This window comes from Cervus elaphus, chromosome 27 (genome assembly GCF_910594005.1).
Source record: "Cervus elaphus chromosome 27, mCerEla1.1, whole genome shotgun sequence".
In the NCBI taxonomy this organism is placed as follows: domain Eukaryota; kingdom Metazoa; phylum Chordata; class Mammalia; order Artiodactyla; family Cervidae; genus Cervus; species Cervus elaphus.
The window spans coordinates 24,387,005-24,404,541 of NC_057841.1; the positions used below are offsets into that span (position 1 = coordinate 24,387,005).

A 17,537-nucleotide genomic window follows, 5' to 3' on the forward strand; every position below is an offset into this window, starting at 1 on the left:
GTTTAATCTGACTTGTTCCTAGGATGTATACATGACAGACAAAAACGGCAGGATTAAGGGTTAAGGGGTAAATTCTATAGACAAAGAGTTCTGGAGGCTGGTTGCACAAAAATGTGAATGTATTTAACACTACTGGATTATCCACTTAAAAACGATTAAAATAGTAAGTTATACGTTATGTATACTTTTCCACAATTAGCATTAAAAAATGGCAGAAGTGGGGAGGCCCAAGTGTCAAGAGCCGCTATGTTTCTGTGTTCCCGTGATGGGCGGAGTGGTGATGGGCGTGCTCGGGGAGCGCCAGGCTACCCAGCATGGAGACCTTCAAGCTCAGCAACCTCTCCTGCCCCATGGACACCTCTGGCAAAACCTGGGGAGGAAGCTGGACCTCTATCCCGACCTTCCCTGAGACAGTGATCTAAGTGGTGCTCGATCCTAGGAGCCCGCCAGCCCATTTGATGATGGTCACGTCTCAGCTGCCTAGCAACACCACCTCCAATCAACAGACTCTGACGTAGCCTCCTAGGAACAAAGTACTGGGTTTTCTATCAACAGACTATGCCCCCCAACTCAAAATACTTTTCATTTTGCCTACCCTCATTGAAACAGTCTCATTATCCTGCCTCTGTCCATATCTAATTCATTAATCTTTTCATTATTTATTAAATATTCTGTTGAGTGCCTGTCATGTGCTAAAAACTAAAAGCACTCAGTTCAGTTGCTCAGTCATGTCCGAGTCTTTGCGACCCCAGGGACTGCAGCACAGCAGGCTTCCCTGTCCATCGCAAACTCCCAGAGCTTGCTCAAATCTAAATTTTTAAATCTCCAGTAGGCACTAGAGATTTAATAATAAATAAGAAAACACGCACCTTTGTGGCACTCATAGTCCAGTAAGAATTAGAGAAACAGACTTTGTGATGAGCTCAATGCCCACCCGGAGAAGGCAATGGCACCCCACTCCAGTACTCTTGCCTGGAAAATCCCATGGACGGAGGAGCTTGGTAGGCTGCAGTCCATGGGGTCGCAAAGAGCCAGACACGACTGAGCGACTTCACTTTCACTTTTCCCTTTCATGCATTGGAGGAGGAAATGGCAACCCACTCTAGTGTTCTTGCCTGGAGAATCCCAGGGATGGTGGAGCCTGGTGGGCTGCTGTCTGTGGGGCTGCACAGAGTCAGACATGACTGAAACGACTTAGCGGCGGCAGCAGCAATGCCCACCAGGGCTGTGGGTGGCAGGCTGGTGTCACTGCCATGCAGGGGGCATAAGTTAGGTTCTTTACACAGGGTCCAACAGAAACCCTGCGTGACTTTTCACTATACCTACTTATTCTGACTCTTCCTGCCACCCAAGTGCTTGAAATTCTCCCTTAAACCAAAACCTGGCTCCCTCTAACTTCTAGTCTGTCCTCAGACCATGTTCAGAATCCACTCTTACTGCTTCGGGATCACTTTTATGCATAATTTCCCAAATTGTCACCCAGTCCCAGCCGTCCCCTTTGCAGTCTGTCCCCAGAACCTCTGCTTCCCGTAAGGCACCTCCTCTGCAAGTCCTGCCACCTCCCTCAGACCACTCTCACCCCAACCCCCACCCCAACCCAATGATTCCCAGCCTGGATCTCATCCCTTATCACCCCTAAAAAAAGAATCATTCATGAACATCAAGTCAATCAATATCAGACAGAGACTTTCTTACACTACTTACAAAAAATTAGAAATAGACCTAACAGAGACTTACTCTGGATCTGCATCATTATCAATAAAACAGCTTACCTAAAATTACGGAATGGGATGACATGAAATTTTAAAATTAAAAATTAAACCAAATTTGTATGCATGGCCATTACCCCTCAAAATAGCAAAACAACATTCATCTCGTTATGCTAGGTGATATGAACCTCAAAACCTCTCTGTTGAGCGTCTGGCTGTCTTTTCTGAGTCTTCACATTAGGGTTAAGAGTCATGGGACCAAATAAACATGCCTGGCTCCACCTTGAAGAGTTAACAGATGGAGTTCTCTTCCATGTCTCTTTCCACCTCTGATCACCATTAGTTTTCCCATCCATTTCCAAATTCCATTATAACTTGGAAATCTTATCTTTTCCTGGCTTACCAGGAACTCCCAACTGCTTTCCAATAAAGGATGAAAGTATATCTCCCTCACGTCCATCTTTACCAGGTAATTCAAGCAGCCGACTAACCAGGAAAAGTGACTGGTCCAAATCAAAGGAAAACACTTGACTGCTTCCCCAAATCTCAGATAAACAGAGATGCAGGCTGTACGGAAAGAATCCCATGTGGGGCCATGGAGAACCCTCTCCTGCATCAGCTAAGAAGACCCAGGGTGGCGGGTGGTGTGGGGGAGACAGCAGAGGCCAGAGAAGAGGAGTAGAAACCTCTTCTGCACGAGTTTTCCAGATAAGTGATGCTCTACTTTGGGAGAAAGAGTAGTAAATAACACGCAGAAAGAGGCAGCCCTCAGCAATTTGGAAAAAACTAGATTCCAGTCTGAGCCAGCTCAGACCTTGACACACACGGTACCTGATCTTCTCTCCAGGGGCTTTAAAGTCCTGCCTGTACAGACACAACATGACTGTCAAGTTGTCCAAAAGCTCAAAAAAGTTCAGAGTCCAGGGGAGAAGATAAAAAATACAACTTGATTTCTTTTTTTTTTTTTTAAGATTTTTTTTAATGTGGACCATATTTTTTAGTCTTTATTGAATTTGTTATAATATTGCTTTTGTTTTATGTTCTGTTCTCTTGGTCATGAGGCATGTGGGATCCTAGCTCCCTGATGAAGGGTTGAACCCATACCTCCTGCATTAGAAGGTGAAGTCTTAACCACTGGACTGTCAAGGAAGTGCCAAAATTTGATTTCTTAAACCAGGATATATGTCATGTCCTCCAGTGTAACAAAAAACAAAAAGCAGGTACTTACTAGACTTTCTTTGTTTCTTTACCAGCATCTTTCACTATAAATTTGCTGGCCACAACTAGTTATCAGGATGGCAATAATCTAATAGAATACTGGAATTAAAGTAATGCCATAGTTTTGTTTATGAGGCTGACGTAAGCATCTAATTTTTAAATTGAACACAGACAGTCTCCACTATTCCCTGTCTCAGACTGTCCTGATCTATTTAGCTGATGGTGTCTAAAAAAAATTAGCACAATTCCACTTTTTATTGGCATAGTTCAGAGACTGATTGGTTCCGGACTGACTCTGGTATGAACCCAGCCTTTCCAGTCTCTCCGCGCAGTAACCCCCACCTGGTGGTGAAGGGAGGAACTGCAGGCTGGACAGCTGTTCAATCGCACCGTTGGGTCCGACTCTTTGTGACCCATGGACTGTAGCAAGCCAGGCCTCCCTGTCCCTCACCATCTCCCAAAGTTTGCCCAAGTTCGTGTCCATTGCATCAGTGATGCCATCCAGCCACCTCACCCTCTGACGCCCTCTTCTCCTTCTGCCCTCAATCTTTCCCAGCATCAGGGACTTTTCAATGAACCAGCTGTTTGCATTAGATGACCAACATACTGGAGTTTCAGCTTCAGCATCAGTCCTCCCAATGACTATTCAGGGTTGATTTCCCTTACGATTGACTGGTTTGATTTTACTGCTGTCCAAAGGACTCTCAGGAGTCTTCTCCAGCACCACAGTTCAAAGGCATCAATTCTTTGGCACTCTGCTTTCTTTACGGTCCAGCTCTCACAACTGTACAGCTGGACAGTGCTAGGGTGTAAACTTGCCTGTTGCTGGTCTACTTCCAAAAACAATTTCCTTTGCTTATCTAAGTTTACCAGACACTGAATATATTAACTTGATATGGTTTAAAGGGATCCAAAGTATGTTGCCATTGAAATGAACAAACTGGTTTACAGCTTAAATATTTTAAAGCTGTTGGTTCTTTTGCTCCTTTATTCAACTGTTCATTGTTGGTTAGTTGCTAAGTCACGTCTGACTCTTTGCAACCCCATGGACTATAGCCCACCAGGCTCCTCTGTCTAGAAGCCTGGGATTCTCTAGGCAAGAATACTGAAGCGGGTTGCCATTTCCTTCTCCGTGGGATCTTCCCAACCCAGGGATCAAGCCGATGTCTCCTGCATTGCAGGCAGATTCTTTACCACTGAGCTACCAGGGAAGCCTCATTTATTCAATACATTCTTCCTAAGTGTCTGCTACCTGCAAGCCCCATGGCAGGCACTGGGACGCCGAGGAAAATCACGTATGGTTCCTGCCATCCAGGAACTGAGTACAGTTCAGTAAAGGGATGGCTAAGTGGTCAGGCACCTCCAGGGAGAATCTTGGGAGGTTTAGCACCCTAGCCAGTGCCTGGCATAGTCTGTGGGCTCAAATATTTGTTGAAGAAATGCTGAACAAATGACTTGGAAACACACAGGAGGGACACCTAACTCAGGCTCAACAGTGGTCGTAAAAAGAAATTTAATATATATATGCCACATTAAACTATATGTTTATTTGGAGAAGAGTTTTGGAGGAACAGACACATATATCTCACACCATGATGGCACTAAATAATTAATCTGTGCTTTCTTGGAAAACTGAGATAACCAGGACACTCTATTCTGCAAAATGCCAGCTCCCCAAGGTCTTAGGTCTCAGGTGAAGCTATTGTATTTTGACTAACAAAGTCTCCTCTGCATGCTTGGTTAAGAGTGAAAAGTCACGTGCCATTTGGTTACAATGGAAAAGAAAAGATATACAAACCTTTCTTCTCTTGCTTGTCTTTGTTCTTCTCTTTTGTCTAAATACTCTCGGCTAATGGAAGTATGCAAAAGAAACAAAATGGGGAAGGAAAACAACAAAATCAGAGACTCATAAAATTGCCAAGAAATTATTAACAGAGTATATCATGAAAGCCTACTATCATCTCAGAAATGCAAAGTGGTTATTTTTAAATTTTTTAAAAATAAACATAAAAGCTACACTTTAAAACTACCAAATTCTTCTATAAAATCACAGAGATGAAAACATGGGATTACTGGATTCACTCAGAACTCTAACTACTCTTCAGAAAGAAGACTTTAAGTATATGGGGAAGGGTGGTGAGACAAAAAGATTTTTAAAAGGTAAACCAATTCATCAATAAGATATGGCAATGACAAGCAAGCAACAGTATTCAGAGGTGAGTACCACACAACCAAGCTCTGGTAACTTCCCAACATTCATCTCAAGATTTAAATCTGAGTGGGCCGAAGTGTCTTGGCCATTTTGTACTGCACTCTACAGTTTAGATATTCCTTCCACAGCCCAAGATTCTTCTTCTGAATCCCTCACATGTCAGTTTCTAAGCAGAGATCACTGGAAGCTTTTGTGCATTCTCTCTTGTCTTTATCCATAATATGCCCAAATCTGTCTAATTTTAATGCTTGTTTGTTCCTCCTGCTGAGGTTCCAAGTTGAATCTAAGTTTAAGGCTGGGTGGTCAGTCCCTTCTCAATAAACTCTTTATTTTCCTGGAGAACTCTGACATCACAGTTTTCTACACTGGACCTCATAAGGTAGCTTAAATACTCTACCCCTCTGTGCACTGATAATTGGATATAAAGGGATAGTAAGAGCAACTAAATCAGGTTAGGAGCGGGGAGAAAAAGCCACAAAGGCACAAATTTGTTATAATTTATAAATATCCATTCTCATCACTTACCACACTAGAAATAACATTTCCCATAACCCGGGAAAATTAAGATAATATTCAACAAAAATAACAACAGATAAGAATGCTTTGCAAAGAAAACAGCACAAGGAACATGAATAACTTATATCAATGAGGTGGCTGATAGAGGGTCAGCCATATGGCTAATCCCAGGCATGATTCTATAAAGCTTTTCCTATTTCCTTCTTTGAATTTCTTTTCATTCACATCCTCAGATTTTCAGGATAGAACTGAAGTCATCATAATCAGTAGTTCTGTGTGGTCTGTACTGATAATCAGCATTCCTTTCTAGACAGGCTTATTTTGCCAAGATCTCACTATGCTCTTAAATGATGAGTGAGATTGTTTGGTGACCAAGAGAAAATAGTGAACAGTTAGTTATGAGCATGGTCTCTGAAGATGAGGTTGCCCAGGTCTAATTCTTACACTACCAATATATGGGCTGAATACATATTACAATGTACTCCTGTCCTATTCTTCCGGGACTTCAAAGACACAAATGCTAGATGTATTATTTTACGGGTGCATGAGGCACTGTTCTTTTTTTTTTTCAATATTTCATTTTGTCTTTCAGATTGGATAATTTCTGTTCTTTCATCTTCAAATTCACTCACTTTTCTCTCATTTCTATTCTGCTGCTAAAACCATTCAAAGCCTTTTTTATTTTGGTTATTGTATTTTCTGCTTCTATATGTATTTCCATTTGCTTCTTCTTTATATTTTCCATCTCTTTGCAGAGACTTTTCATTTGTTTCAAAAGTATTTGCCTTTTCATCTTAGAACATGTTTATAACAGCTGCTTTAAAGTCTTTGTCTGATAATGACAATATCTATGTCCTTTTGTGGTCAGCATATTTTGATTCTCTTTTCCCTTTGAAGATTTTTTTTTCCTGGATTCCTATGACAAATTGTTTTGGATTACATTCTGTATATTTTAAATATTTTGCAATGAGACTCTGAGCCTTATTTAAATTCTATGAAGAATCTTGACTGTTTTTCTTTAGCAGGCAATGAAGCAAGTTAGGCTCAGCCTGTAAGCTCTGATTGCCTTCTGATACTGGTTCCAGTATTAGATCAGTTCTCAAATATTTTTAATGCTATTCATATCAGGTCCTTATATGCACCATCCAGTGGCCAGTCTGATACCTAAGTGTGTTCCTAAGTGTGTTCCACTCTGAACTTAATTTTCAAAGTTTGTGGTATCCTGTTTAGGTTCTGAGTCACATGTGCACAAACTAGAGATGACCTCTGGATTGCTCTCTTGACCTCTCTGCTTTTTGTAACTTTCCCATCATTTTCTGGACTCCTTAGGTCTCCCTTCTTGGTCCTCTAGGCAAAAAAACTTGGGCTTCACTTTCCCTGCTCTGCTACAGACTTTCAGTACCTCCATCTGCATACAGGGCAATGCAGCAGGAGGAGACCCAGAGAAAAAAAGTTTTCTTGCATCACGCTCTTCTGAGCATAGGAAGGGTTCCCTCCCTGAGTTTTAGGCACCTGCCTGGACACTAATGTCATCACTGAGCTTCTGTAACCATATTGCTTGGAGGCTGGGAGAGGTGCAAAGAAAAAAATAAGATTAAACAGGAGACTTCTCAACTCTCCAACCCTCAGGAATTCCTTTTGCTGCTCCTCATTGGAAGGACTGATTCTGAAGCTCCAAAATTTTGGCCACCTGATGCGAAGAGTCAACTTATTGGGAAAGATCATGACGCTGGGAAAGATTGAGGGCAGGAGAAGGGGTGACAGAAGATGAGATGTTTGAACGACATCACCAACTCAACAGACATGAGTTTGAGCAAACTCTGGTTCACAGTGAAGGAGGGAAGCCTGGTGTTCTGCAGTTAATGGTTGGTAAAGAGTAGGACATGACTTAGTGACTGAACAACAACAGTCCAGAGAAAGAGGCGTTCTCTCAGAGCTCTTTCAGTTCACACCTGGTATGTGCTTCCGGGTTTGGGGATGATTTTGAGTCATGCCATGTGATATTGGAGGGGAAAATGGTGACCTCTCCCTGGTTTTGGGGGAACTTTGAATGCTAGTCTCCATCCCCAATTCACCTGCTCCCTTTTCCAGTTCAGAGTTTTCAGAGCTCCGTGCTTTAGATCTGTCCATGACTGATGGCTGCATTGAGTGATGGCATAGAAGAGACAAGAGGGAGCATACTGATTTCATCTTTCCCAGAACTGGTACCTTGTTTTAAGAGCTTTTCAATCAAAATCTTAAATGTGTACGCTAATCTCTGAATTTTCCATGTGTCTCAGTCAGATGCTCTGCTGCTATTTGGTGGTGAAATATATGGATCTCTCAGAAAGCCCTGAATCATGAAGCATTTAACCTGTTCCAGTGGTTTTACAAATTGGTCTTTCCAAAAGTGACAACTTCCAGAGCTACCTCATGAGAAATGGTGCATACAGGTCTGGCCTTTCCATGTATCATTTCGTAGAAATCTGACAGCTCAAGATACACCATACAATTATGGTGTGAATTCTCTAAGACAGGCTTCAGCAATACATGAACTGTGAACTTCCAGATGTTCAAGCTGGTTTTAGAAAAGGCAGAGGAACCAGAGATCAAATTGCCAACATCCACTGGATCATCGAAAAAGCAAGAGAGTTCCAGAAAAATATCTATTTCTGCTTTGTTGACTATGCCAAAGCCTTTGACTATGTGGGTTACAATAAACTGTGGAAAATTCTGAAAGAGATAAGAAACCTGTATACAGGTCAGGAAGCAACAGTTAGAACTGGACATGGAACAACAGACTGGTTCCAAATAGGAAAAGGAGTATGTCAAGGCTGTATATTGTTACCCTGCTTATTTAACTTATATGCAGAGTACATCACAAGAAACGCTGGTCTGGAGGAAGCACAGGCTGGAATCAAGATTGCTGGGAGAAATATCAATAACCTCAGATATGCAGATGACACCACCCTTACGGAAGAAAGTGAAGAGGAACTAAAGAGCCTCTTGATGAAAGTGAAAGAGAAGAGTGAAAAAGCTGGCTTAAAGCTCAACATTCAGAAAACTAAGATCATGGCATCCGGTCCCATCACTTCATGGCAAAGAGATGGGGAAAGAGTGGAAACAGTGGCTGACTTTATTTTGGGGGGCTCCAAAATTACTGCAGATGGTGATTGAAGCCATGAAATTAAAAGCCACTTACTCCTTGGAAGGAAAGTTATGACCAACCTAGACAGCATATTAAAAAGCAGAGACATTACTTTGTCAACAAAGGTCTGTCTAGTCAAGGCTATGGTTTTTCCAGTGGTCATGTATGGATGTGAGAGTTGGGACTATAAAGAAAGCTGAGTGCTTAAGAATTGATGCTTTTGAACTATGGTGTTGGAGAAGACTCTTGAGAGTTGAAGCTGATGTTGAAGCTGAAACTCCAATACTCTGGCCACCTATTGTGAAGAGCTGACTCATTTGAAAAGATCCTGATGCTGGGAAAGATTGAGGGCAGGAGGAGAAGTGGACGACAGAGGATGAGATGGTTGGATGGCATCACTAACTCGATGGACATGGGTTTGGGTGGACTCTGGGAGTTGGTGATCGACAGGGAGGCCTGGCATGCTGCGGTTCATGGGGTGCAAAGAGTCAGACACAACTGAGCAACTGAACTGAACTGAATGATGTTGCTTTACTTCATGCAGCTTGTTAATCCCCATCTTACAAAAGTTGGGATTAGTTTTTTACCACCAGACTTGGGATACTTGTTTTCATATAGTAGTGAGTTATGGTTAAGGCAAATTCACAGCTCTGCTCATTTCTATGATTATATACAGGCTTTCCACGTGGCACTAGTGCTAAAGAACCTGCCTGCCAATGCAGGGAACATAAGAGATGCAGGTTTGATTCCTGGGTCAGGAAGATCCCCTGGAGGAGGAAATGGCAACCCACTCCAGTATTCTTGCCTGGAAAATCCCACAAACAGAGGAGTCTATACTCTTTCTGGCTGCTGGGAAAAAGAAAAAACATTATTGAACTTGTAAATCCTCATTGACAATGCTTTACATCCTTTGTAGATTTCGCTGGGAGTAATTGAGCGAAGACTGTTTCCCAAAAAAGTAAACGGAAGAAACAGGAAGTGGAGATGGGAGAGAGATAAGAAGAAAAAAGAGTGTAGAAACTATGGGAGAGATGAATGGGAAGATGAAGGAGGGCGGAGGAAGGAGATGAGAAGGCAAGAGGGAAGGAGGGGAAAGACAAGGGACCAAAGGAAGAGTAGGAGGAATGAAAGGTGTAAGAAAAGATGAACCAAGTGTTCAGCATTTTAAAAAGAACTCCACAGCATGAACCCACAGAGGAGTGTTAGGATGTTGATCAGGAGGATGGGGGGAAAGGCTGATCTGACTCAAGGAGAAGAGGAGAGATCCTGGATTCAGCAGAGCAGACAGGCCAAGACACAGAAGCTGGAGTGGGCCACCCAAGAACACATCTTTAGAGCTGGACAGAGACCAAAGGGACCAGCGGGGACAATGGCCTGGGACTAATCAATACAATGCCTTCTTCTCCCCCATAGGAGGAAATACTATTGCCTAAAAAAATATGAAATATTGCTACAAGGAGTAAGAAACCAGAAAGTGGAAAAGCATTTTCTTTTAGGTGTCCAATAGAATATGAATAAAACATGAGTAGCTTCAGGGGAAAATGTCAAATTAAGCCAATTAGGTCCTCTGCCTTCAGGAAGGCCTGGATAAAACCATTTTAGATAATGAAGGCCCCAAGAACACACAGGCCTTAATTGAATCAGGCTGGCTGGCTCTGCTTCCTGCCATAGGTTAAAGGAAGACAGGCCACAACAAACCAGATCAAGCCTGTTTCAGGCTTGCTCTTCTTGAAAACAGAGGCAGCATCAGAAGCAAGCATATTAATCCCTAATCCTTTAATACCAGTATTAACCATATGCAACAGTGAAGGCATGCGCTTTAATTTTAGTTCATTAAAAATTTTTTAAAATCCATCTTACCTGAATTTGTTTCTTTCCTCTCGTTCTATTCGCTGCAACCTTTCCTCCCTCTCCTGTCGCCGCCTCTCTCTCTCTGCTGCCAAGGACTCTTGGTGCTGCCTAAAGGATGACGTGAGAAGACCACTCAGTGATGACCTAAAGATACAATGAGTCAATGTTTGAGTGGCTTGTCCAGTGATTAAAAGTACTAATGTGGGAATCAGTCAGCCTTGGTTAGAACTGAGGGTCTGCCAGTACCTAGGTAATGGATGGGGGAAATTACTGAGTGTCTCAGGTCTTCTGTTTCAAGATCATCATCTGTAAATGGAGATAAGTAATTTGCTTTATGTGCCCAGAGGACAAAAAGGCGATAATGCATATAAAATACCAAGCAGCAGGCTTGGCATATAAGCAGTCATCAATAATGAGTGCTATTATTATCAAAAAGTATTCCAGGAATATGCTTAAAATATAAATATATATTCTCTCTCTCCATACACACATGTGCATTTTAAAATTGGTTTCTGATAAGACTCTGATGACCTGGAAGAAACATTCAGCCTAAAACTGTTTTCTCCTTTACGTGTACTAAAAATATTTTGCCATACACCAGTTTCTCAATATACTTCCCCAAATAATTGTATCATCTTAAAACAAGGTATTGGGATGACAGATAAGGAGAAAAAAAAATGTCAATGGTCTGAAATCTGAATGGAATTAAGGAAATTTCATCCCATATCAAGAAGTGTCCATGAACAAGCAGCTTGTTCAAAGGACAGCACTTGATTCTTGATGATGCCACACAAATAATCTGGACTGTTCACTGAAGATGCTGTGATGGGGATGGTCAGCTATGTGAAGGCCTTACTGAAGAAACAGAGGAGAACCACAGAAAATGTTAAGCTAGGAGAACGGGTGGAAGAAGGCAAAATTAGGTAACTATATTAAAAATAAAGAAGGTTAGCCGGGAAGGAGAGTCTGTTGGACCTCTGGGGAATAATAAAATCTGTTACAGACAACTGGACCTTTGTTTATCGGGAAAACATCTAAACTAAGACACAAATATTTCTGATATATAGCTTGGGTGATAGCCTACTTGAATTTGATGAATATGCCTGCCTCGTGGGGAACACAAGGTCCCTCAGCACAGGAGAAAGATGTGACTATTGCAGCACACACATTCTGCCGTAAGTCCTACAGCTGTTTTCCCGAGAAAAGGTGAGTCACCTCTGGCAATCCATCAGAGGTGGGAGGAGAAAGAGAGGGAAGAAACCATCATCCCCAGTTGCTATGGAGAGGGAGTAACCAAACCCTCTGTAAGCAGCTTTCAGCAGGAGAAAGCTCTCTGCAGGAGGCCCCCTTTTTTTTTGTCACTTGAGCAAAACTATATTATAACTAACTTTAAACCAGGCACCCCAAGCTCTACTCATTTCTGGCCCAAGCACACCTTTCAAACCTTTTGATCACACAGTATCTTGCTTCCTGTTGGTTTCTTCTTTAGATCAAAGAAGTAAAAATGAAGAATAAGTAACTAGCAGATGACTCGATCTTTTCCCCAGTCTCCCTGTCAGTAATCCTATGAAAAATTGTGAGAACAAGATAGCATCTAAAGAGAGATCACAAGGAGTTGACAAGCTTGCATGCAATGGGAGATGGCAATGAATCTGCACCTCTGTCTCAATGATTAAGGCTTCCCTGCTAGCTCAGTCAGTAAAGAAATCTGCCTGCAGTGCAGGAGATGTGGGTTTGATCCCTGGCTTGGGAAAATCCCCTAGATAAGGACATGGCAACCCACTCCAGTATTCTTGCCTGGAGAATCCCATGGACTGAGGAGCCTGGCAGGCAACAGCCCATGGGGTCACAAAGAGTCAGACACAACTGAAGTGACTGAGCATGCACATATCTCAATGATTAAGTGAGATTATTTCCCCCTTTTCCCTGTAACAATTTTCATGGCTGAGAAAAATGTTTGGAGTTGATTTGGGGACATGAGTCCATTTCTCCTCAGGATGCTGGCTTTCTGATTAAAGAAACCTTTCTGTTTCTACTGGCACTTGAATCTTGAGTATTGATTTCTGAGCAGTGAGGAGTCGGATCTAAGCTCAGTAACACCTACAGTCTGGGCTCACTAGGCATCTAATATGTCAACTTGGATCCTTAGGCATAGAGAGAATTCTATCATTCATATAAACAAAGTTATGTCTTATATAACTTCTATCTTCTTTAAGCTACTATCTTGTATTTATCTTTCTGTTATATGCAGCCAAATCTAATTCACAATCAGGTGGACGGGTTTCCTATGCCTCTCACACAGTAACTGAGAGAAACTGTTATGAATGAAGTAGACTTGTTTAACCTGATTAATAAATTTTACCTAGCAGATGAAAAATATATATATATATAACCTGGTGCCCCAAATTAAAGAAAACATAATCTTTTCAAATACACAGAAACTATTTAAAAACTGACAGTCAATCCTGGGACAAAGTTCAAGCTAATGAGTGAATGACAAGGGTTGGTTTTCATGTGCGCTATCTTCCTAACTACAATACAACTGAGTTAAAAATAACAAGAAGATACACTTGAAAAATCCATATAAAGGTTTTAAATGTTTCTAATTAATCAAAAGAAGAAATATACAGAAAATTAGAAAAACATTCAAGGAGTATTATATCAAGACTATATATCAAAAGACTATATATGAAAAGACTATATATTAAAAATTTTATGATGTTTCTAAAGCATAATGAGTGGTCAACTCAACAATTTGGAAAACAGAATGGAATTAACTCATTATTCTTAGAAACATAAGAAAATTTTCTAAACGTGACAATGGGTATTCAGTAAAAACAAATTTTTTTAACTATGGTAAGCATCATTCTTAATGTTGAAACATTTAAGTTTAATATTAGAAATGATAGAAGGAGACCCCTATAATTGCTTGTATTTGACATTATTCTGGTAGTCTTAGCCAGTACACTAAGATAAGATAAACAAATAAAAGCATAAGGAAGGGAAAGAAATACAGTGTCATCATTTGCAGATCATATGATCTATTTAGAAAATCCAAAAACCCTACAAGTTATTAGAATTAATAAGAGCCCAACAAGGTTTCTCAGTGTGAAATGTGCAAATAGTAATTGTATTTTCATATATCAGCAACAATTATTAAGTTAACCACATGGTAACTACAAATTACTTCATTATAGAAAAGACATAAAGTCTTAGTAAAAGACCTAAATAAATGACAACTATATCACATTCACATATAGAAAGATTCAATATAGTCAAGATGCCAATTCTTTTTCAACTTATACAATTTCAAATCAATTTCATTCAACATTCCAAAAGGATTTTTCATGGAACATTACAGTTCAGTTCAGTTCAGTCGCTCAGTCATGTCCGACTCTTTGTGACCCCAGGAACCACAGCACTCCAGGCCTCCCTGTCCATCACCAACTCCCAGACTTGACCCAAACTCATGTCCATTGAGTCGGTAATGCCATCCAACCATCTCATCCTCTGTCGTCCCCTTCTCCTTCCGCCCTTGATCTTTCCCAGCATCAGGGTCTTTTCTAAAGAGTCAGCTCTTCGGAACATTACAAGGTGGCTCCAAAATGTTTATGGAAGAACTGAGATCCAAGGATGACCAAGACAACTTTGAATAAGAACAAAGTGGATCACTGGCCCCACTAGGTATCAAGCCCATTCTAAAACCACAGTGGTTAATTGTGAATGTGGTCTTGGTGCAAGTACAGAGACATAGAATGACAGATTCATACACAAATGGCATCTTGATTCATGATAGACATGTCATTACATATTAGTAGGAACATAATGGATTATCTGGGCTTCCCCTGTGGCTCAGTGGTAAAGAATCCGCCTGCCAATGCAGGAGACACAGGTTCAATCCCTGGGTGGGGAAGATCCCCTGGAGAAAGAAACGGCAACCTACTCCAGTATTCTTGCTTGGGAAATCCCATGGATAGAGGAGCAGGCTACAGTCCATGGGGTCGCGAAAGAGTCGGACAGGACTTAGTGACTAAACAAACAAACCAAAAAATGGACTATTTAACAAATGGTGCTGAGACAACTGTTAACTGTGTAAGACAAAAATACAGCAGCCCTCCTCATACCAAACACAAAAATAAATTCTGAGAAGTTTAAGTGAAACATGTAAAAAGCAAAACTTTACAACATCTAGATATTAGGATAGAAAAGAATTTTTTCAGGCCAGAAATCCAAAAGGGCAGTCAAAAAGGGAAATTTTAGTACATGTGTACGTTACATTTTAAAATTTATATACATTGAAAGACTACATAAGAATAAAGAGAAGCCACAGCCTGGGAGAAGCTAATTATAACACATACAAACCACAAAATATTAGTAAGCAATACAAAGAGAACTCCTTTGAATCCATATGAAAAAGACAAACTACCCACTGGAAAAATAGGCAAAGGTAAAATGAGCAAGAGACAGTGGGGATTTTATTGAAGAGGAAAATTAAATCGCCAATAAATACATGAACGATACTCATCTTCACTAGGATTCAGGGAGGGGAAATGCAAGCTAAACCCATAGTGAGATATTATTTCACACCGTTCAGGTTGCAGACTGGCAAAAATTCATGCCTGAGTACACTACACACGGACATAAAACAAGACAAGAACTCCCATAGATTGCATCTGAGAATGTAAGTTGAGCAAATCCTTTCAGAGAAACACTTAATACATCTGGAGATGTGTTTATCCTACAATCCAGAAAACCCACTTCTAGGTTTATACTACAGAGTACACCTTTACACCTTTGCATGTATAAAGATGACAGACATGTACAAGAGTAGAATATATTACACTGCTTTGTACTGCTAACAGCTAATAACTTGAAATAGCATAAATATCAACAAATAGAAAAATGACATAAAATTACAGCGTATTTATACAAAGGAATACTCCACACCTGAAGAAATGAATGAAATAGAGTGATATAGACTAATTTGGATGATTCTTAAAAGCATAGTATATTGACAGTGACAAGTAATTTGAAGAACATGAAGAGAATGTTATTTTTATGAAGTTTAAATACATGTAAAGCAAAACCACACACTATTTAGGGATTCATGCATAATTAAAAAAATATGAAAGCATACATGAAAATGTGCTCTGCTTGGTTTCTCAGTCGTGTCCGACTCTTTGCAACCCCATGGACTGTAGCCCAGCAGGCTCTTATGTCCATGGGGATTCTCCAGGCAAGAATACTGGAGTGGGTTGCCATGCTCTCCTCCAGGGGATCTCCTCGACCTAAGGATCGAACCCAGCTTTCCCACATTACAGGTGGGTTCTTTACCATCTGAGCTACGAGGGAAGCCCAAGGATCTCTGAATCCCCAAGCAAGCTGAACATTAAAAGTTATGTGCAATCATAGAATTTGAAAACAAAAAATTAAACAAAAAATAAGGCACCCTACATGTAGGACTGGGGCTTCCCAGATGACTCTAATGGTAAAGAACCGGCCTGCCAAAGCAGGTTAGACGTAAGAGATGTGGGTTCAATTCCTGGGTTGGGAGATTCCCTGGAGGAGTGCATGGCAACCCACTCCATTATTCTTGCCTGGAGAATGCCATGGACAGAGGAGCCTGGTGAGCTACAGTCCATAGGGTCGCACAGAGTCGGACAAGATCGAAGTAATTTAGCATGCATGCACTATACAGGACTATTATTTTAGGTGAATCTGATTCTGTTAATAGCTCAGCTCTCAGCCTGCCCTGTGTGGTGGTCTCTGTAAGGACCAGCAGCTTCCGGTTTTGAGTTCTCTTTTCAGAGAGAGGAGAGAGAAGTTCTTGGGTAAGGAATTAAATAAGAACCTTGCCATTTCCCCTTGCACTTCTGACTTTAATTTGTTCATCTAAATATATCAGCTTGTTCCAGGAAAAACTTCATGCATGGTAACTTAATAATGGGTCATTAGTGGCTATACTAATGAGTTCACAGTGAAGCTTCTCTATATCATTCGTTAACATCATTTCCTTGTTTCAGATGAGAACATTGGAGCTTGTTTAAAATTAGAACAGTATTAGAACTTCAGAAAATAAAAAGGGTTCCATCTTGTTGAGTGGATGCGGTCATTTCTTCCCCGGGCACCTCTAAGGAAGGGAAATGCAGGTGATCCCCTGTCTACTGAGACCCTGCAAAGAAAGACCTCATGTTGGGTCTGAGGCCAGAGTACATGTGAACGTACCACCAGGCAGTGTTAACACATGGAGGATCTTTCCTTTCAGAAGGAAGATGTGAGATGCTAAGGCAAAGCAGTGAAGACTGGTTCCTCTTCTCCTAAAGTGAAGCACAGTGCCTTCTATAACTCAAGACCCATTCTCTTGGATGCCCTAACACAGACCCCTGAAGCTGGAAGGGACGATCAAAGGGCCCTGTGAGCTTATCTGTCCCAGATGCACAGAAGCCATTTTGGTCATACTAGGAACCAAGAGTTACACATATAATATTAACAAATTAAATTTCCCTAGGTATCCCTCTATCTAGATATGCCCAATATGTGAGAGTATGAACTCTGGCCCTGTAAATCCTGTTTCTGGAAATAAGCTCACCTAGAATATCAATGCTAGAAAGCATTCAAACCACACAAAGGGAATATCTCAAATCATTGCTAAAAAGAAATATATCCAAATACCAAAATTCAAGCTAGTATGGTGAATTTTTTTCTTTATAAAGGCATCCTTAACAGATTTTTACCTTTCAAATGAAATCTTTCAAGAAAACACCTACAGTGATTGGAAGTTGTTGCACTGTTTAATTTTGGCCAGTCTGGGGACCAGCTGTGGTGTAAAGGCATTAAATGCAGGGCTTTAGATTGAGAAAATCTGAGTATGGCCAGTCAGTTAACCTCTCTGAGCCTCAGTTTA

The 17,537-nt window shown here is 41.0% G+C and overlaps 1 protein-coding gene across 9 annotated transcripts in view; it reads right to left on the reverse strand.

Moving 5' to 3' along the window:
- Positions 1-17,537, reverse strand: part of FHOD3 (formin homology 2 domain containing 3) — a 502,620-nt gene that overhangs the window by 97,701 nt on the left and 387,382 nt on the right. For 8 of the 9 annotated variants that reach the window (XM_043888946.1, XM_043888942.1, XM_043888941.1 and 5 more), the window contains 2 exons: positions 10,643-10,777; positions 4,726-4,776 (listed from right to left, as the gene is read on the reverse strand). In XM_043888946.1, the coding sequence (XP_043744881.1) occupies positions 4,726-4,776; positions 10,643-10,777 (186 nt within the window). The remainder of the gene's footprint in view (positions 1-4,725; positions 4,777-10,642; positions 10,778-17,537) is intronic. The other variant, XM_043888940.1, reaches the window with a different exon arrangement.